Source organism: Zingiber officinale, chromosome 7A (assembly GCF_018446385.1).
Source record: "Zingiber officinale cultivar Zhangliang chromosome 7A, Zo_v1.1, whole genome shotgun sequence".
Lineage (NCBI taxonomy): Eukaryota > Viridiplantae > Streptophyta > Magnoliopsida > Zingiberales > Zingiberaceae > Zingiber > Zingiber officinale.
In genome coordinates this window covers 28,829,064-28,851,954 of record NC_055998.1, presented here as the reverse complement: position 1 = coordinate 28,851,954, position 22,891 = coordinate 28,829,064, and the positions used below count along the sequence as shown (strand labels likewise).

Genomic DNA, 22,891 nt, shown 5'->3' with positions numbered 1-22,891 from the left:
GAACGGACCCGGAACGGCCGTTCTTGCACGGGAACGACCCATGGCGTTCCAAAGTTCCGGCGTATAACGTCGGTTGCTTTGGGACGCCGTTCTTCGGCGTTATAACGGCCGGAACGAAACGGCTAGAACGGAACGGCTCGGTAACAAACATTTTGATTATAGATTAAACAACTTTGGATTCCCATTTTTGGCTTCTGATGTTGCTTTATAGTCAGTCGACACTTGATTAAGAAGCTTTTATTCCATTTTTATGCTTATTAATTGATTAAGAAACCTTAGATTTCATTTTTTATCACTTTACTTTTCATTGATCTCTTGATTAACTTATAAAAAGCTTTGGATTCTATATTTCTTTTGACCAAATTTGCTTTATTCAGCCGACATTGCTTTTCATTGATCACTTTATTTTTTCATTCCATCTTTTACTATTTTGTCATTATTGAAAAAGAAAAAACAACATCACATCACTATCACATCTGTTTTCTTTCATCTTTGTCAATACGAATACCCTCATTCTATTAATTGAGCATGCATCTACTGATAGCATTTGCATTTCATCAGTGTCTTTCGTTTCACCAGATTAATTGCGTTTTTCTATCGTTTCTATCGTATTCACAAACAAGGTAAGTTTTCTAATTTTCCATCCATTTCTATTAATTAAGCATCTAACTTAAATCTAAGTATATGAATCTTTTTTTACTTATAGTCATCAACTTCTCCATTAATCAATTTCTTATATCATTCCCATTATATTCATAGACACATAAGTTTTCTACATTTTTAGTTTAATATACTAAGTTATTCATATCATTTTTTCCCAGCCCTTTGAAAATAATGCTTGCTTGCATTAGTACAGCGGAAATAATGTACAAGACTCACACAACGCTAACAAGTAGATTTACTTGGTATCTACCTTAAGAAGAGGTGACTAATCCAAGGATCCACACATGACACGCTATCTCCACTATGAAAACCTCCTTCTCGATCGCAGCCGGAGGCGGAGAAGCCTCGTACAAACTCACACTACAACACAACACTCACACAAGAAAGAGAAATACAAATACAAATGAATACACTCTCTTCTTGCTTACTTGTGCTTGTTGTTGCCTCTTGAACCTTGAGAGAACTGGCGGTGGAGATTGGAGAAAGTCGCTGAAGATCGCAGCAAAATCGCAGGAAGAAAACTCGCAAAGAACTACGGAGAAAACACTCTGCCAAGGCTTTAACCAGTGCTCCCAATTGATCCAATCCATCCCCAATCGATTGCCACGTCAGCACCGCTCCATCGTAGCCGCCGATCGCTCGTTTTCTGCCCAACGGTCACTTCCCAATCGATTGAGACTACCTGAATCGATCGCCCGATCGATTCAGAGCCTTTCTGTGCTTTCGCGATCGTGCGAGAGCTTCTGCTGCCCAATCGATCGACCGATCGATTGGCAGCTCCCAATCGATCGCCCGATTGATTGGGAACGCTTCTGTGCTCGCAATTTCACATCCCAATCGATCAACCGATCGATTGGGCCTTCCCATAATCGCAGCACACTCCAATCGATCGACTGATCGATTGGACCCTTGTTCAATCGATCGCCCGATCGATTGACCAGCCTGGACTTGACTCAAACTTACGTCCAAAATCTCCAACCCAACTCCTGGTCAACCGTGACATGTTGGGTCTCCGTGCCTAGCATTTGGCCATACCCGACCAACCTCGAACTAGCCTTCTAGTTTCCTCCATCATCCTTGCGTCTCTCGGATATCTCCCATCCTTTACGCCTTGCCTTCAAGAGCTTCCTTCGGTCTCATCCTAGTTATCGAGTTCTCCTTGTCAAGTCACACTAGGACTTACCTTGCCAAGACCACATGCTTGGACTTACAATCTTTGCCAAGATCACACTTGGACTTTCCGTTGCCTGGTTCCTCACCAGGACTTTCCAATTGCCTGGCTCCTCACCAGGACTTCCTCCTTTGCTAAGATCACACTTGGACTTCTAGTTGCCTGGCTCTTCACCAGGACTTCCCAAATGCCTGGCTCCTCACCAGGCCTTCCTCCTTTGCTAAGATCACACTTGAACTTTCAGTTGCCTGACTCCTCACTAGGACTTTCTCCTTTGCCAAGATCACACTTGGACTTTCCAATTTACCTAACCTCTAGTTAGGACTTCTACCACTGCCTAAACTCCACTTAGGACTTCTAATTTGCCTAACCTCCAGTTAGGACTTCCACCACTGCCTAAACTCCAGTTAGGACTTCCATACGGCTAACCTCCAGTTAGGTCTTCCATACGCCTAACCTCCAGTTAGGACTTTCCATACGCCTAACCTCCAGTTAGGACTTTCCATACGCCTAAGCTCCAGTTAGGACATTCCCAGTCAAGTCTCCTGTCAACCTTGACCTACTTGTATTCTCATCAACCTGGTCACCCTTTGACTATCTCCATAACCGGACGATTGCTCCAGCAATCTCCTTATATTGTCAAACATCAAAACTCAAATCCCGACTCAAGCTTGACTCAACTCAAGCTTAGCCAACTTGTCAAACTTGACATAGGGAAATTGCCCCAACAATTTCTATCATATTCACAAATAAAGTAAGCTTTTTAATTTTTCATCCAATTCTATTAATTAAGCATCTACTTTAAATGTGAACATATGCATCGTTTTTACTCAAGGTTATCAACTCCTTCGTTAATTAATTTCTTCTGTCACTTTCATTATATTCACATGTTTTCGAATTTTTTAGTTTAATATATTAAGTTATTCACATCAGGTTTTTTTCCAAGCATTTGCTAATAATGTTTGACTGCATGAGTACCTTCTGATTCTATTAATTGAGCATCTATTATTAATTTGAGTATTTGCATCTTTTGGCTCTCGTTATCAGCTCCTTCGTTTGATTAACAGATTTCTTCTATCATTTCCATCATATTCATAGACAAGGCAAGTTTTCTAATTTTTTTTACCAGTTTTATTAATTCAGTATCTACCATAAATTTGAGCATATGCAGCTTTTGGCTCACGGTCACTAGTTCCTTCGTTTGATTAATTGATTTCTTCTATCATTTCCATTATATTTGCAAACAAGTAAGTTTTCTAATTTTTTAGTTTAATAAATTAAATTATTAAGAATTGTTTAATTTTAGGTGCTTCATTCTCATTATTATGTTTTTTTTATCATTATCATTAAGTCAAAATTATTCAATATTATTTATTTGTTTAGAATGGCACCAAACCCTGATATTGGTTGGCAATTTGGTCAAATGGTGGGTGATAATCGTAAAACAATACGATGCAAATTTTGTGGAAAAGTTATAACCGGAGGAATTACAAGACTAAAACAACATATTGCACATGTTACTGGAAATGTTGAAATATGTCATAAAGCTCCTAAGGAAATATCATCAATGTTAAGAAAGCATCTTCAAGACTCTAAGGCAAGTAGAAGTTCAATGCAAAGAAAAAAGCAAATAGCCTTAGATTCAATTACACAAAATACACACGTATCATAAAGTGGTAGTAGTGGTGGAGATGACATAGAAGATATAGAAAATCGAGAATTACAAAAAGCCATCAAGGAAAGTCGTAAAACAAGAGTCATTGAGGAGCAAATGCGTAATCACTATGGTCAAGGTAAAATATATAAATAATATTTTAAATTTATGTATATATATCTTATCAATTTAATGTACTTAACTACTCTAAATTTTATAATTGTAGGATTTTCTGGTTCTTCATCTGGCTTAGATCCTGGTTTGAAAAAAGGGATGTCTCGAAACTTTAGTGTAAGAGAGGATTCTAGATTACCATCAAAAGGAATTGACTCTTTTATGTTTCCGACAAAACAAAAGAGTCTCAAAAATTGGTTTGGGGCTGAAAAAGTAAAAAATGTTGGTAAGGCAATATCGAAATGGTTTATATATAATGTTATTCCATTTAATGCAGCAGATAGTGGTCCATACTATCAATCCATGATAAACACCATTGTTGAGGCTGGAATAGGAATAAAAGGCCCCACAGAACGCCAAATTGGTGTTGTTTATTTACAAGAGGAGGTGGATGAAATAAATGGATATTTGAACACTTTAAAATCAAAATGGTCAAAGTATGGATGCACAATAATGTGCGATGGTTGGAGCACTCACAACAAGCATCCAATCATAAATTTTATGATATATTGCGACCACAACATGGTATTTCATAGTTTCGTCGATTGCACCAACAAAGCAAAGACAGCTGATTTTATTTTATCTTTATTAAGTAAAATTATTGACGAAATCGGAGAGGAAAATATTGTGCATGTAGTCACAGATAGCGAAGGTGCAAATAAGGCCGCTGGTGCCAAATTGATGATAGAAAGGCAACATTTGTTTTAGTCCCCTTGTGCAGCACATTGTATTGATCTCATGCTAGAAGATATTGGTAAGATAACAAAAGTAAAAAAGTGTGTTGAGAAAGCCAAGCAAATAACGAGCTTCATATATAACAGCGATAAAGTTGTGAATTTGATGAAAACATTTACAAATGACCATGAATTATTGAGACCAGGAATAACCCGATTTGCGACAGAATTTATTTCAATTGAAAGTCTTGTTCGGCATTCTTCAGATTTAAAAAGAATGTGCACTTCTGGTGATTGGGAAGTATACAATAATACAAGCAAAAGAAGAAAAGAAGCAGAAAACATTGCAAGCATCATAATGGATGGAAGATTTTGGAAGAGGGCTCGTGATATTTGTGTTGCAATTGAACCATTAGTAAAAGTTTTGAAATTAGTTGACCAAGATCAAAAACCAACAATGTCAATTATCTATGAAGCAATGGATAGAGCAAAAATGGCAATAAAAGATAATACTAGAGATTGTCAATTATATTGGAATATTATTGATAATCGATGGTATAATCAATTACACCAACATCTACATGCGGCAGGTAACCATATATTTATTTGCTTAAATTGTAGAGTACAAAGTATGTCATCAAAATCATTTACAAAATCCTCATTTCTAATTTCATATCATCTTATTGATATTTCAGTATATTTCCTAATCCGTTACTTCAATATTCTGGAACTTGTGTTTATAATGATGAAGTTAAACGAGGATTAAAGGTTGTAATTAAGAGATTGGAGCCAGACTTAAATGCACAAGCTTCAGCCATCAGTGAGGTAATTTTTTTTATGTTCCTATATTTTTTCCCAAATATAAACAATAATTATTTATTTATTTTTTATAATTTTCAGATTAAATTATTCACGGACCAGATAGGTGAATTTGGGTCTCCAGTAGCAAAAATGGCAATAAAAAAAAGTCTCCCAGGTATGTAATTTAAATTTTACAAATATTTATAATTAAAAAATATATATGATATTGATTTTTTTTTTGTATCAGCTGAATGGTGGAGCGATTATGGTGAAGATGCCCCACACCTTAAAAAAATTACAATAAAAGCTCTAAGTCAAACATGCTCATCTTCGGGATGTGAAAGAAATTGGAGTACATGGTCTCTTATACACACAAAGCTTCGTAATCGCTTGGCTATCAAAAAGTTGCACAAATTAGTTTATGTTCACTATAATATGCGGCTTAGGATACGAAACATTATGCGCAAATAAGAAGATGATGATTTTTACAGCCCGATAGACCTTAATCATATTTTTCATGATGATGACATCTTAAATGAATGGACAAGAGATAATGAACCGCCAGTTTTAGAAGACGATGATTTGGCATGGTTAGATCAAGCACTTCGAGCATCAGATGCTGAAGAATACAACACAACTACAAGTGTTCAAAGTCATTCAAGAAAGAAGAATAATGTAGAAAGTCAACACATTTGAAAGGAAAAGAAGTTTTATCAAGAGATGATAGTGAAGATAGTGATGAAAGTGACGACGGTGATGATTCAAATGATGGAAATAATCAACAAAGTCATGGTGAACATCATGTTCATCAAAGTCATCAAGATGATCAACATGACACAAGTATGACATGGGCACGAGGTCATGAAAATTATTATGCAACACAAGATAGTAATCATAGGTATCGACTTGGGATGGAGAAACAACATCACTTTTTTAGAAATTTATCAGAATCTTCTGATGCCAATAATAAAGAACATTCGATTGGATCTTCACGACAACATATGAGTGTTGAAGAACATATGAAACATTTGCTTTTGAGAGGGAACCAACAAATTCCATTAAGAGATGTGATCCGGTAGTAAGAGTGGAGTCCCGTGCGGGATAGAGGCCAATGACACATGGAGGTCAAAGCCAAGATAGTCAACCTAAAGGTGTGGCCGATCGGAAGGCCACCTGGCTGATCGGCCACGACCGCGCTCGGTGCGGCGCAGAAACAGCTCGGCCGCGGGCCGGGTTTCCGACGCTCATAAGTCTGCCTAGGAAAGTTGAGGCGCCGGGCGGCCTGTTCGCTCGGACGAGTTGCGAATCAACGAAGACATTCCCGTTCGAGTATGTGGCCGAGCGGCCTTCCCGCTCGGACCAATACATGTCCCCTCCCGGACGGCAATGGGTCCCTGCATCTCTCCCGGTCAGGCTAGTAACAGACAAAAGGAGCAGAAGAGGACAAAGGGGACAGCCGGTGATATCCTTCTCGAGACATGTGTCGCCGACGAACAGCATGGTTGACGGCCGGACCGGACAGAGAATCGTACAGTGGAAGTTTCCACTGTCATGTTAGAAATATGCTCGGACGGTTGAGGTATGACGTCAGACGCACTTTTCTGACATGACCATTTCTAGGTATGCTTTGAGGAGCGTGCACGCCTCGGAAAGCGTGCACACGCCCCCTGTGAGCCCTATATAAAGGCCCCCAACCTTCGACGGAGGTATGCATTCTCATCTACTGTAGCTCTTGGCCTCGTTACTCTATTTCGATTTCTTCTCGCCTTACTTGAGCGTCAGAGGGCCGTCGTCGGGATCCCCTCCCGGCTCGGTTTTGCTGCAGGTTCACTGGAGTCCACGTCGGCCTAGAGTCTACGCGGAGTCAGCAGAGAGCGTCACGCCCCCAGCGTCATCGACTCAACTCTCGGACAGGATCAAGATGATTATGGATCAAGAAGTTATAATTGGGAGTCTCAAGATATTGGGCATGGTCCAATTGAATATCAATCAGGTGGATATGGATATTATAGTAGCAATCAACCCAGATATGATTCATATGACAGATCATCTGATTATTTACCATCCTATACAAGTGCAATTAGACATCATGAATCTGAGGGTTATTTTGATAATGCACAGAATGCAATTCCAGATTATTCAACGTCTCTTGGGAGCAATATCGGACATCATAGCCGTGATCGTGAATCATCAAGTGGTACTAGCAGTTCTATTGGGTATCATGGCTTTGGATATTACAATCGTCGTGATGACACATTATTACAAAGTCAATCATCTAATTTTGAACATATTTCATCAACTCAACCAAATGAATATCCATATGGGCAATTTAATCCAAATTTATATCAACGCTCATATGTTGGAGATCAATTTAATTAATATGATACTCAAGGAGAATATAATGAAGATTTGGTTCCTCCCCGTCACTCTTCGTGGTATTAACTTTGATTAGGTATAATTATCATTGTATTTTTTTTCATCATGTTATATTATTGTAGGATAATTATGCACTAATGTATTGATTTTGTATGACTTCACGTATTTTATTTTTTATTACCAGTTCTCTATTTTTTTGTGATTTTTTGATAAATCCGTGCCGCGATCGTTCCGCGAAATGATATTGGAACTAGAATGACAGTGTCTGCAACAGTCGCCGCGACCGTTTCGACGAACCATGTTTACATCAACCACGTAAGATTGTCAATTATCAACGTATTCACATGGTCATAGCAAATGGAACCTAGAAATTCCAGATAGGTATCAGCAGCAGACTATTACCATCACAGAAAAGCAATACTAACATAGAAAATCTAGCATCACAGAATCCAGAATCCCTGAAAGGGGGTCTTGGCGCAATAGTAAAGTTGTTGCTTTGTGACCAAAAGATCACGGTTCAAATTCTGGAAACAACCTTTTGTAAAAAGTAGATCCTTCTTCGGATCCTGCATAACGAGAACTTCGTACACCAGACTACTCTTTTACAGAATCCAGAATCCCCATCATAGAATTTCATTTTAACTCTACTAGCATGCATCATGTATGCTTCCTCATCAAGACAAAATGAAAGGAAGGAACAAACGAAGTTATCGAGCGGCAAATACCCGCCGCTGGGGGCTGCCAAGGAAGAGGGAGAAGGGCCGCTACTTCACTGCGTTGCACAAGGATAGCCACCCGTATCTTCGTCGCCGGATGGGGGAGGACCGCAAGCCTGCTTATATACCCACGGCTGTTGACTTCCGGAGCTGCTGCGTCGAGGTGGCAGGAAAAATGGCGAGGTAAGTCGTAGGAAATTAGGGCTTTGGATGCCCATTTTAAACGACCATCGCGGCCCGTTTAAGTAATATGCAGTTTGGTTCAACTATTATCTGAAATATAAAAATATCTTTTTTTTGCTACTAGATAAATCCGAGAAATTTGAATTCCCGTTGTATTTTTTTTTTCCTGTTGGATGTTTTGCAAAATGCATCTTATTAATTTTAGCACTCATTCTCGCATAAATGAACACAAAATACATATAAAATCGTACATAGCCACTTAAATCGAAGATTAAACTTCTTATCGATGATTCAGAAGCCCAAGCAAAAAATGTGAACGATTGATTATCAGATAAATTCACCGTTGACCCTGACGACCTGGGCGTTGACCCATTTACGGCCATCTGTGCGCCAAAAAAAATTATATGTCTGATTAACAAAATCTGACACCCGGCGCAGGACACGAGCATGTGGGCCGGCGACGCGAAGGCTGACTCGGCGCGGTCGAAGAGATACTTGACGTCGGCGGGGACGGATACATCGGCGCGGACGGCCACAGCTCGCGGGGAGGTGGATGACGAGGAGTTGATTTGGGCGGCGAGGAGGTCGGCCTGCGCTGCGTTGGAGGCGTAGCAAAGGACAAGGCGGGCGCCGAGGGAGGCGAGGTGGAGGGAGATGGCGCGACCGATACCTCGTGAGGCGCCAATGACAATGGCAACTCGGCCGGCTAGGGGGAGGCGGGCGGTCTCGTCGGTAGCCATGTCTAGACCTCAAGATCGTCTTCGCCTCTTCGATCTAATCTCTTCATGCAAAGCGAATGGAATGGATAATTAAAAATCTAGATTCATTGTCCTTAAACTAAATTTTATTTTATTTTTCAAACTTTTTGAAAAGTCAAATTACTAAAAAAATTTATATTCAGATAAGAACTTTTTAATTAATAAAATTACTAAATTATTTAAATCTTTAGAAATTATTAAAAACTTTATTAAGTTTAATTTTATAAAATTTCTTTTACTGGAAAAAATACTTGTCAATAGTATGATATAGGTTGTTTATGTATTAGAAAAAAATATTTTTTATAAAATTTAATATTTCAGGTACTATTTTTAACTTGAAAATAAATGTAAACCATACCAAATAATATGTCATGTTTTAAAATTCTCAAAATTTAAACATGTCAACGGTAAAGAAAGTTATCTAAAAATATAAGGAGAAACTAAATACGATCATTTTTTAATTTATGTAATAAAACATCAATTTAATATTTTAAAAAATTAACATATTGCTTTACCTTGAATGAATGAAAAATCCCTAGTTACCAAAGAAGATAAAAGAAAAAACAAATACCAAGAGCAATCAATAATAAAAGAGGAAAAAAGAAGAAGCAAAGAGTATCACTAGTCAGGAAAGAGAAAATTATTAGACTAAGAGCATTCACAACGACGTTAATACCTGAGACATTAACGTTGACGTGGACACCTTTTTCAGTACTGTAGCATTAATGCGTTCAAATCTTTAAACACGTTAATGTTACAGATTCAATTAAAAAAATAAAAAAAATGTATTAACGCTTGCGCATGTTAAAAGCATTACAGATGCTCTAATGGACGAGAGAAGGAAAGGGCATGATATCATCAAAACTATGAGAAGGCAAAATTTTTTACGATAAAAAAGAGTAGTTTTAAAAAATAAAATATACAATTAAAAAAAACCAACAACAAATTGATCTTTTTAAATTTGATCTAAAATTAAAAAGATTTTTTAAAAAATAAATATAAATAATAAAAAAACATTTTTTAAAAAAATTATGACTTCAATTTTATTGGGACTTTATGCATAGGACACAATGACTTATGTTTAGAGTCAACAATGAATCTATATGATCATTATTGTGTACAATCCTTCTTTCTACTATTTAGGGAAAAGAGATTAAACCCTAAAATAGTAAATAAGTTTTTACTGCTAAAATAGTGACAAAAATAAGTTTCCCCTATTTTTTCACTCTACTTTTTTTCTTCCCCTAAACCCTAAATCTAGATTTTTCCTCTCCGATCGATCTCCGACTTCTCCTATCTGATTTCCGACATGCATCTCCTCTAGATCTCCAACACACATCTCATTTGTACACCTCCCCTTCCCTCTCCTCTCATCTTAAACCAGGGCTAGTAAGGCCGGCTGCGAGCTCCGCCTACCGTGAGCTCTACCGCAACCTTGGCCGACTTCGACCTTGGTTGGCTGAGAGCTTGGCCGACCGTGACTTGGGTCGACTACTTGCTTGGCCTACCGCGAGCTTAGCCAGTCGCAACCTTGGGTGGTCATAAGCTTGGTCGACCACGAGCTATGTTGTTTCTAGCCCATATTTATTTTGTGCCTTTCTAGGTTTCCATTCAATAATCTTGTATGATAAGTTGTTTCTCATGAATAAGATTTGTCCTTGTATGATATCCTAGGGAATAGATACCAAAAAGGAGTAGTGATTCTCTTTAGGAAGATCTATATCTAAATATTACATGTTTATATTTATTATCTCACATTGTGAGATATGTGTATAGTTGTGATCTCATCTATACACTTGTTTTTTACATGTAAATCTCACTAATTCTATCATATAATGTTATTTTACAAATATAATTATGTTAGATATTGTAACAATAAATGTGAATGGAATAAAGATATTTAGATATCTCTATAATGACATGATATTGTCCACTTTGGATCAAAGCCCTCATGGTTTTATTTTTGGACTCTATCCAAAAGGCCTCATACCAATGGAGATATCTTTTCCATATCAATCCATAATCTTTCCTATGTATTTTCAATGTGGGACTTTGTTGCAATCTTGCAACCCAACAATCCCCCCCTCTCTCAAATGAAGGACCATAGGCTTCCCACGTTCGATCCTCAACCCACCAAGTCTTCTTGCCCCTCGGTCCACCCGACCTACTAAGACTTCCTTGCCTAACGACAATTAGGACTTCTTGCCTGGTGTCTGGTTCTCTTGATCCGAACATGGGAGCCCCCACTTCCTTTGTTCAAGGTATAATCATATCAGATATTACAACAATATACGGTGTTTGAATTGTGAATGGAATAAAGAGGTAGAGAAGAAAAGGATTCTATTATGCATGAGTTTTTTAGTCTTATATTAGGAGACTCTTGGCTTTATTGCTGATTTAGATTATGCCACATGCATTGATGTTGTGAGCATATGCATGGGGAGAGACTCTCTCTCTCTCTCTCTCTCTCTCTCTCTCTCTCTCTCTCATATGTAGGTACGCATGGAGTGTAAATTTAGGACCCAAATTTGCATGAATTAAATTTACTCGTGTACGAACAGGACTTGCGAGCATCGAATGTCAGACTGATTGAGGTAAAATTTGCCCAAATGAATGAACTAATATTTTGCCACTTGAATATCTTTTTGCTACCTGGTTAAGAGTGCAATGGAAATATTAAACTCATTAATAGTGATTTTGTAATGTATTGACAATAATGACGGGCATTAAATCCATTAATGGTAATTCTGTAATGTCTCGACAATAATAACTGATATTAAATCCATTAATGGTGATTCTATAATGTCTAGCAATAATGACTGACATTAAATTCATTAATGGTGATTTTATAACATCTCGACAATAATAACCAACATTAAACCCAATATTGAATGGTCATAACTTGGTCATTTATTGCATATAAGGGCGAGCCCTCCTATATAAAGAGGTTAGATTTTGAGCAAACAACGAAGCAAAAGAAATAGTGAAAGAATTCCTCCATCTTCGTTCCTCGAATCTTTTCTCTTAGTTGTGCATCCGCTCAGCTAAACTACTCGTGATAGCACTCAGGTACATTCTTAGTTCGCCATGAACAACCAATGCTTGGTTGTGTGCTTGGTTTTGTCGTTGTATCTTAGAAAACAAATGACCCGAGAAAACCTTGAAGCACAACCGAAGGTAGGGTGAATCTGTTTCAAGGAAACTACTTGAAAGTAGGTCTCGACATCTTCCAATCAGCAACTCCATCTTCCGACCCAGCAACTCGGCTTCCTGACTCCTCTCAGCATCTCTTAACTCAACGTCGACTCAGGAGTTTGCACTCAGGAGTCTCTACTCTACACTCAGACAGGGTAGTAGGTAGTCATCTTGTAGGACCGTTGCGGCCGGTTGGAAGGGGTTATTGGATAGCCATGTAAAATAAAAGCAAAACAACCCTTCCTCGAACTCTTTAAGCTAATACTTGCATAAATAAAGCAGAGCAAATAAATAAAGCATTAAAAAGATGAGGCACAAAAGGTTTACTTGGTTACAACCGATGTGGTTGTTAATCCAAGGAAGATAAAGCCTACTATCAATCTCCTTCAGACGGAGAAGTCTCATACAACAATGAAGCGCAGAAAACAGAAGCTTAACTCTAAACTAAAGCGCATAAGTGTTAGAATTTCAAGTAATGAGTTCGTTGAAAAGCTTCTGGACCAAAGCTATATTTATAGCCTTGGTCGGGGCGCCTAGAAGGGTTCCGGGCACCCTGGGGGGATAAAACTTTATCCCCCAACGTTCAGAACACATTAGATGCGTTCTGGTCAAAAACTCACTTCCGGGCGCTCGGAGGGGTTCCGGGCTCCCCGGGCTGGTCTGGGCGCCCCGGACAGTATCGGGCGCCCCGGATGCTTAGTAACTCCAGTTGACTTTCATCCGGGTCCTCTACTCCGGATCCGCTTGATTGGGTGATCTCTGATATCCGGAATAGGGTTCACCCGAACCCAAGTTCCGGTCTTCTCGAGCAGGCTTCCCTCCGGCTTCTCGTCCCTCGGAATCGCCGCGTGTTTCCTTCTCGTCCGCCAGCGTACTCATCCACAGACTTCGTCACTCGGACGCACCGCTTACCGTCCTTCTCGCTAGCTGCGTCTCTTTCTCCCCGAGCAATCTTCCGCTCCGACTTTCGTCCCTCAGAACCACCGCACGCTTTCTTCTCGTCTGCCGGTGTACTCTTCCACAGCACCTCGTCCCTCGGACTGCCGTCCTTCTCGCTAGCTGCGTTTTCCGCTCGACTACCTGTGCTCCTAAGCTCCTGCGCACTTAGACACAAGGTTAGAAACACACAGGACCTAACTTAACTTGTTGATCACACCAAAACAACCTTGGAGTTCCAACAATCTCCCCATTTTTGATGCGATCAACCCAAGTTAAGCTAGGGTCAAAATAGACGTAAAATAAAACTAACTTAATTTGCAATTTAGTGCAAAAAGATAGAAACATTAAATTTAAAAAATTTGCAATTTTCAATTTTCTACCTCCCCTAGACTTATACTTTTTCATCTCCCCCTTTGATCACATAAAAAATTGGGGTTGTAAGAAAAATCTAAGGGTTGACACTTAGAAATTTTATAAGAATCTATTTCAATGATTTTCTGGAAAATATCTAAGTCAAGAAAATTTTCTAAGTCAAAAATAACTTTTGAAAAATTTCTAAACATTCGTTATCAAGAAAAAACTTTCTAAGCCGAAAACTTTATGCAAGAAAAATTTAAAACAATTTTAGAGAATATTTAGAAAATTTTAAAAAAAATTCTATGCATTTATTTAATTTTTAATTCTGATGATTTTATCAGAAAGTTTTAAATTTTCATTTTAATTTATCATAACTTCTTAAATCACAATTTTTCAGATTTAAAATAGACAGTATTAGACATGCAGAGAATTGTATCATGTTAATTTTGTTAGTTAGAGTCCTAGAACTAATCATTTGATGATTGTATTATGGACTTGTTGTATCATATTCTTATATAAATAAAGGTATTTATTTTTTGGTTATTATACTTACTTGTATTGGTGCCAAATAAACTAAGTATAATAGCGTCCTTGAGTAGAAGGTTCTCACCTATATCAATCGGTTAGTTGAACCGATAGTGAGATGATATAGGGAACACTACTCTTAATCATTCCTAGTCGAGTATTAACATTCAGGGACAATGTTAATGTAATAAGACTAGCATGTAGGTCAACTCGATGACTTGATCTCACAAGTCATGGATATAGAGATATCAAGTTGACACATGGGTATGCATTGGAGAATGTATATTGAATGACCCACCATGAGAAAGTATCATGGATCGTTATATGAGTGTCATATACTTTCTCATGTGGCTATTAGTATGACTACTAGTCCTTAGACCTGAAGTCACCATGGTTCCCTACATAAGGAGTTATGTACTTTGGTTTCGTCAAACGTCACCCGTAACTGGTGGACTATAAAGGCGATTACTGGGTATGTAACGAATTATGCAGAGGGATGTGAGTGATGTAGATGAGATCTATCCCTCTTATATGACGGGAGAGACATCGATATTCTTGATAGAGTGAGACCACGAAGTGCATGGCCATGCCCAAATGATTCAATATGAGATATTGAGCTCATTTGATTGAGTGAGTCTACTTGGAGTTCAAGATTTAGATTGATTAGAGGATGACACGGTCTATACCTCACATTGATCAATCTAGATGTCTAGGATAGAAGGGCACTTGTCATATATTGTGAGAAGTCACAATTAGTAGTCACAAGGTGATGTTGGATCTCAACATTCTTGTAACTTGGATAGTAATGATGTGTTGCTAGATACCGCTCATTACATGTGCTCCTAAATGAGTTTAGGGGCATTGCCAACGTTACAAGAACCTATAGGGTCACACACTAAGGACAATTAGATGGAGATTAGGTTCATATGATGAACCAAGAGGATTAGATTCATGTGATGAATCAAATTGGATTAAGAGTAATCCTAATTGGGCTAATTGAGTTGGACTCAAGTTGATTCATGTGTTCAATGAGTCTAATTTAGATTATGACTCATTGAATCAATTTAATTAAATGAATTAGATTCATTATATTAAATTGGCTTGAATTAAATGGTTGGATTAGATCAACCATGAGAGAGATTAAGTCAAGTTTGACTTGACTTGAGAGGAAGAGGAAGAGTCAAGTTTGATTTGACTTTATGTCACATCATTTGTGACTTGGCATTAAGTGGCCAATGATGATGTGCCACATCATCATAGTTAGCACATGTGTGTGCCACCTAATGGAGGTTACAAATTCCCTTTGCTTTAATGTGGCCGGCCACATTAAATGAGAGGAGTTACACATGTGTGGCCGGGCACTAAGGGGAATGAATGAGATTCATTTTCATTCAAGCCAATTCAACTCATCTTCTTCCTTGCTCTCTCTTCTTGCTACCCCTCTCCTCATCTTGCCGAGACCTTCTTGGAGTGCTAGCACACTCTAAGGTTCTCCCTCCATCGAGTTGTTCGTGTGGATACTTCTAGAGGGTTGTCTACTTTGATAATCTTGAGATCCAGCACCTTTGGACGAGTGGGATTCGCGAAAGGCACGCATCAAGGGTAACACTCATACTCTAATATAGATCTAGAGTTTGTAAACTCATACTCGTAGTTTTTCAAAATTTTATTCTTCGCACGGATCCGGTGGCGGGGGTTTCGGGGTTTTCGCGACGCGAAAAAGCGGTTTTCGCGGCCCAAAAGACCCAACAGTGGTATCAGAGCCACGTGCGAAGACTTGTATGAGTTTAGTTTGTATTTTTATGAAAAATATAGATTCTGTAACATTCTGTAATATTAAGTATTTTATGGTTTTTATGGGTAATTTTCTCTTAGAAGCGAAGCACAAGTGTTTCGACACTTGTAGACTTCGACTACCGAGAAAATTTTTCCGAAACGGCAAGGTTTCGCCCCAAAACTTTTTGAGACAGCGGGCTAAGGCGCTGTAGGATCGCTAAGGAATACTCGTGATGGTTAGATCGCGGGTAGGGGCGCTGCCCCTGGCCCTGCAAGGGGATTCATTCCGCGATTGCGCCCAAAAATCGCTAAACGGGACCGCCGAGAAATTTTACTCATAAAAATTATAAAACAATTATGGAAAAATTACAGAAAATTATGAAAATATATAATTTAGAATTATATATTATTTTTGTGATAGTCATGGCCCAAAAAGACTCAATTGGATTGGTATATTTGTGTTGTAATTCATATTACGACCTGCGCGCTGTCATTTGTATTGTGTGTGCTGTATATTTGATACGCGACCTGCGCGTCGTGGCTTTCTCCATTTATTCTTGTTGTAAATTAATTTAGACTCGAATGTAACTCGAGTTTTATAATTGTAATGTACAAAATTGGAGCGGTGGAAGGTCCACTCGAGACGGAGTTACGAGGAGGGCGCGAGCAACACAAGGTGGTCAAAGGGAGGAGCTTGAGAAGCTGTTGACCTTAGGTTGACCATCCGATCTTCTCATTGGCTTGAGAAGATCGTAGTAGGGCCATGACTAATCACAAATAAATTTAATTAATTGCTTGTGTGTATGTGATGCATGATTAGTAATTAATTAGTGCCTAACGATTAGATTAAATCTAAATCGTGTACAAGATGCATCCTCTCGATTAGATTAGATCTCAATCGCATCAACTCTAATGCCTACCATGCCGTGATACCTATCACTACCTCGATCACATGTGTTGTTGAATCTACCAAAGCAGAGCAACACATATTATCTTGGTAGGGTACGGAGGGACAATCTTGGTCCCGCTTATCAACGCATGGGCGAGTACAAACTCAATTAGATTGAGTATTCCTAGTTAACTCGGTTGGATCAAGTACAACTATAAGCATTCTTAAATCTAACAATAATAAAACTGAACTAAACAACTTAAAAAGGAAGATTAAGAGGCCAAAATTTTACTTAGTTACAACTTAGGTGATTGTTAATCCAAGGATGTGAAAGACACTAAAAGATCTCCTTCATTGCAGGCGAAGAAGCCTCTTACAATCGTTGAAAAGCTCAAAGAAATGTTAGGAAAGTGTTATAAGAGTTGTAGTTCAAGTTATTGATTATTTCCTACCTCCAAGGGTCTTTTTATAGCCCTTGGAAAACTCTATCAGAGGCTAGAAGGCACCTCCAAGATGATCCAAGGTGCCTTCCAACAAATAAGTCTTATATGCTAACAGTCACTAGAAGGTGCCTTTTATGGGCTGGACGGTGTCTTCGTACTGTTCATTGAAGGTGCCTTTCAAGCCTTTAAAGGCCCCTTCGATACTGTTCATCCAAAAATGGTTAACTTCCCTTGTTAACCATTTTTTGCTTCGTTCGCTTGGGTGATGCTCCAACCGTCTAGAATTGAGCTCACCCGAACTTGACTTCGACATTTTTCTCGAGCAGCCATCCTCCTCGGCTTCTCATCCCTTGGACCACCACATATATCCTTCTTGTCCGTCGGTGTACTCTTCCACACTATCTCGTCTTTCAGATGCCTTGAGCCCGTTGACTCCCCTCTTGTGTTATCCTTCTTGCTAGCTACATCTTCCGTCGACTTATTATGTTCCTAAGTTCCTATACACTTAGACACAATGATCAAATGCACACAGGACCTAACTGAACTTAGTTGGCCACATCAAAACTATCCCGGAATACTTACACATGTTGGTTAGTCCTAGGAAAATGTACTGGTTCCACTGTACAAAATTTTTTTGTACAAGTGTCGAACCTTTCCTTAAATAACCTATTATGTTCTTTAGAAGTTAAATTAGGAATCGCAGACGGAACTTAACATCATTGATTCCAAATTTAACTTATCTGTTCTTAATGGTTTAGATTTGAATCGCAAGCGGAACTTAACACTATTGATTCAAATCTACCTAAGTTATTAATTCCATAAATATTAATTTCTAAAATTGGCTTCCAGGACTACATGGCGAGGCACATGACCTTCTTGGATATGGGAGCAACCACCACCGCCTAGGTAAAGCCTTTTAAGGAAAGCTAATATTTATTTCCTTAAATAACTCTAGGTTAACCAAAAGGAACAATCGAATCACAAATTCGAAAAAGAAGAAAACACAAACTCGAAAAATAAATTCGATAAACTAGATCTAATTGCCTCTTGTATTTAGAAGTCTTACAAATAAAATAACTAGTATGATGCGAAAGAAATTACTAGTTATACATTCTCTTTGTAAGCTAATGACCTCGAGATCTTCTGCTGTATTCCACGCCTCGCCTTGGACGTCGTGTGGGCGACGATCCTCCAAGATGAACACCACCCAAAAGCTTCCTCCTCTTCTTCTAAAATCCGGCCACCACCACCACCAAGGAGAAGAGAGCAAAGGGAAAGGGAGAAGGGAGAGGGTCGACCACCAAGGGATCTCCAAGCAAGAGAATAAGAGTTGTGTCTCATGAAGCCCCCTCACCCCTTCTTTTATATTACTTGCCCAAGGTAAATAAGGAAAACTTTTTACAAAAATAAAATCATCGAAAAATTTTTCCTTTTCCCTTTTAATTTTTCCTTTTCTTTCCTTTTGATTGAATCAATCACCAAAATTAATTTTTGTGATGATTTTATATTTTTTATTAAGGCCGGCCCCTTGCTTGGGCACCAAGCAAGGTGGCCGACCACCTCATCAAGAGGAAAAAGGAATTATTTTTTTTATAAAATTTTACAAGAAAAACTCTTATAAAATTTTACAAGCTCGCTTTCCTAAAGTAGGAGTTAAAAAAGGAAAGTTTCTAAAAATTAAAACCATGTTTTAAAATTTAAAAAATATCTTATAAAATTTTCTTTTTTAACATGATGATAGAAAATTTTAATTTTAAAACTTATCTTCCTTTTTTTTTCTTAAAGCATGAGGATAGTTAAAAAAGGAAAGTTTTAAAACTTTTAAAGCTCTCTATTAAAATATGTGGCCTAAATTCAAATAAGGAAAGTTTTAAAAATTAAAATCTCTTTTAAAACTTATAGTTTTCTACAAAGAGAAGATTTTAAAAATTCAAAACAACCATCATATTTGAATTAATATTGGCCGACCCCTACAAGCTTGGTCACCAAGCAATAGGGTCGACCCCTATAAGAGGATGTGGCCAGCCATTGCTTGGTCACCAAGCAATGGTCTGACCCCCTTCTTGGACACCAAGAAGAGCCTTACATTTGGATGTACTTGAGGATTTAATGAGGCTACGACAGGGACCTAGAGGAGAAATTGGTTTTGGCCTTCCGATGAGCTTGAGTATCCCGTGCTCGCCCCGAACACACAACTCAAGTTCATCGATAATAACTCATTCCACTAGAGAGTATTATCGCACTACCGCACCAATCCTAAATTACATTATGAACTCCTTATCATGAGTGAGTTAGTCTCCCTGTGTTTAAGATTACGAATGCCCACTAATTAAGTAAGTTACTGACAACTCACTTAATTAATATCTATCTCCGAGAGTAGTACCACTCAACTTCATTGTCATGTCGGACTAAGTCCACCTGCAGGGTTTAACATGACAATCCTTATGAGCTCCTCTTGGGGACATTCTCAACCTAGATAACTAGGACATAGATTCCTTTTATAATAACTGTTGGGATCTTAGATGGCTAGAGGGGGGGTGAATAGCCTCTTAAAAACAAAAACAAAATTTCTACACAGAGATTTGTTAGCACAGCGGAAATAATCAAAACAAACACTTATGCAAAGAAGAAAACACACCACCACTAACACAATGATGTACGAGGTTCGGGGATAACTTGCCCCTACTCCTCGGCGTGTCCGTAAGGTGGACGATCCCTTGATCTTTCGGTAGATCAACCCCCGGACAGATTCCGGCTAAGTATTTCTCCTTCTCGGTGGAGAAACCTCCCACAAAGTCTCAAAACAGATTTAGAATGAAGCACAAGACTTAGACTTACAGAATTTTGTGGCTACAATGAATGCACAATCAACTTACAGCCACAATGAATGCAGAGAGTGAAGAAGAAGTAGATTCACAGCCAAGAGCTTCACAGAACACCCTTGCTTGAACGTCGACAGAGAGTTTTCTACCAAAGAAAGAATTCTTCCCAAACCTCTCTTCTACCTCCTTCTTATTTCTCTGCTCTCTTGCTGTCTTCAGCCAGAGCCAAACCACTGCATCGAATCACGTCAACCAGTAGCGTATCACTGTCGCCGAACCAGGCGTCGCCAATCACGCTTCTTCCTCATCTGATTATCTGAGCTCACACCAATACCATCCTTGGTCTTCACTGGTGTCTCTGAGCTCGAACCAATAAGGAAGAGTCAAGCTGATTGCAGCCAGTGAGCCAACTGAACAAGCCAGTGAACGTTGACGCTTCTTTTGCACAATTTGCAGCGATAACCAGTGGAAAAATCATTTTGTTTTATTCCTTTGATAGTCATTGATTTGAATTCAAGCATCACCATGGTACCTGCAACCTGTTACTCAAAAAGCTCACAAGCATATGTTAGATCAGACGCATCAGAAACGAATCAGAAATCAGCAGAAACTGACAGTGTGTGCAGACAGTGTGGTGGATCGGTCAGCGGACCGATCCACACCTTTGGATTGATGTCTGATCGGTCGTGAGGACCGATCAGGGTATGGCCTGATCGGTCTGCAGACCGATCAGGGATTAATGAGTGCGGTTCCTTGCACTCCTGAGATCGTCACCTGATCGGTCTCAAGACCGATCAGGATATGACCTGATCGGTCCTACAGACCGATCAGGGTTCATATGGATCGGTCCACGGACCGATCCACTGCCTTTTTCCTTCTCGCGACATCATCTCCTGATCGGTCTACAGACCGATCAGATTACACTCAGTAGGCTACTGAGTGTTTCCTGATCGGTCTACAGACCGATCAGATTACACTCAGTGTGCTACTGAGTGTTTCCTGATCGGTCGCCAGACCGATCAGCAAACATAGTTTCACCAGATCGGTCTGTGCACTGATCAGTCAATCAAAATCCCACTGGATCAGTCTGTTGACCGATCCAACGCCCATGTGATATTAGGATTGGTCTTGAGAACGAGCTACCGAGCCCTCTCTGACCTAGTCCGGAGAACGAGCTACCGAGCCCTCTCCGACTTCGCGTCCAGAGAACGAGCTACGAGCCCTCTCGACCACTCCGTGCCAAGTCTCCATACTTGACTTTTCCCATGCCAAGCTCCCGGCTTGGACTTTTCACCGGATGTCCGGTCAACCTTGACCCATCTGGATTTCCTTGCCCGGCTTCACTCACCGGACTTTCCCTCCCAACGGATCAACCTCGATCGAGTCACCGAGTTTGATTAATATTCGATACAAACTTAAATCGGTGTCAACATCAAACAACGGCCGGTCGGATCGTATCAACAATCTCCCCCTTTTTGTTGTTTGACAACACGATTTAAGTTTAGATCAGAATTGTTCAAATTTTCATAATTTTAGGGGAATCAAGATCCTCCCCCTAAGACGGATACCACATTATGTGAAGGTCTTCTAAAATCAAATTTGCATTCATCTAAACCTAGTTATCTTCTCCCCCTTTGTCAAACACCGAAAAGGTGCGAATAAGGTAAGATAACTTAAAGAACTCTCCCTTAACCCTTACTGTCTGTTTCTTAAAGCACTTAGAATTCTCTCTAAGTGTATTATGAGACAGTAATAAGGAAATAAAAGACAAACAAGACATGCAAGTGAACAGCATATTAATAACCGATAGAAAATGAAACATAATAAAGAGCAAGCAAATATAAAACTGAGTTGCATAAATACATGAGTAGCATCAGAAGTGCAAACATCCAGGTCAGACATAAAGACTAACAAATAACATCCAAAATACAGACAGACAAGGTGACACACAGACTATATCAATCAACGTCCTCAACATGAGGAGCATCATCATCATCGGCAGGAGGGGTGAAATCCTGAGGCGGCACGCTGGAGGATGGATAGCCTGGGTAAGACTGCGGAGGCGGGTAGCGTGCCATCCATCCGAGTAGCAACTGCTGTGTCACCACCTGATGACTGCGCATATCATCGAAACGCTGGTCAATATGCCCGCGCAGGTCATCGTAGCGCTGGTCTATCCGAATACGCAGGCCATCCAGCTCAGCAGATATCATCTCATCGTGCTGATCAAAGCGGCTCTCCAGCTCGGCGATCTGCCAGCGCAGATCAGGATCTGCCTCGCCATATGCAGCAGCAGCAGCAACCTGTCGTCGAGGTAACTCACCTAGTGCCCTCCCATCCTTCCACCTAACCGCCCCAGCCTGTCCTAAGATTCCAGACTTGGAAAACGCACGTTTCCCAAGTCGACAATCCTGCCTAACCATCTTTACTATCCTCCCCTTAGAGACGTCAATACCCAGGGTCTCAAGCTAGTCAGTAATCACATGCCCAAAAGGCATATAGATGGTGTAACCGCTTGGCTCGCTATGGGATATGATAGAAGTATAGACACTCGACATGATATCAAAGTCAAGACGCCTACGCAACCCATAAAGCATCAGACAATGATACGGTCGAATCTCTGCCAATGGTTTAGAGGTAATAGGTAGAAGACAGTTTGTGACAATTTTGAAAAGAATGTAATCAGGAGCAGAAAGGTCAAGGGCTGCAAATGTAGGAAAATCGACATCTAACTCATCTAATCCATCCGGTCTCGGATGTCCAAAGAAGTACTCA

General features: G+C 39.4%; 1 protein-coding gene across 1 annotated transcript; it reads right to left on the bottom strand.

The window, feature by feature from the left end:
* Window positions 1-8,739: 8,739 nt before the first annotated feature.
* On the bottom strand, window positions 8,740-9,152 carry LOC121999304 (NADPH-dependent aldehyde reductase-like protein, chloroplastic). Its single transcript, XM_042554003.1, has 2 exons — window positions 8,840-9,152; window positions 8,740-8,795 (listed from the first exon to the last, which is right to left on the bottom strand). The coding sequence occupies exons 1-2, from the start codon at window positions 9,150-9,152 to the stop codon at window positions 8,740-8,742; spliced, it is 369 nt and encodes a 122-aa protein (XP_042409937.1).
* Window positions 9,153-22,891: the final 13,739 nt, after the last annotated feature.

Coding starts and splice junctions, on each gene's coding strand:
- LOC121999304 (XM_042554003.1), bottom strand. CDS start 9,152: ATGGCTACCGACGAGACCGCCCGCCTCCCCCTAGCCGGCCGAGTTGCC. Junction 8,796..8,839: donor GCTCGTGTCCTGCGCCGGGT/GTCAGATTTTGT, acceptor TTTGGCGCACAG/ATGGCCGTAAATGGGTCAAC.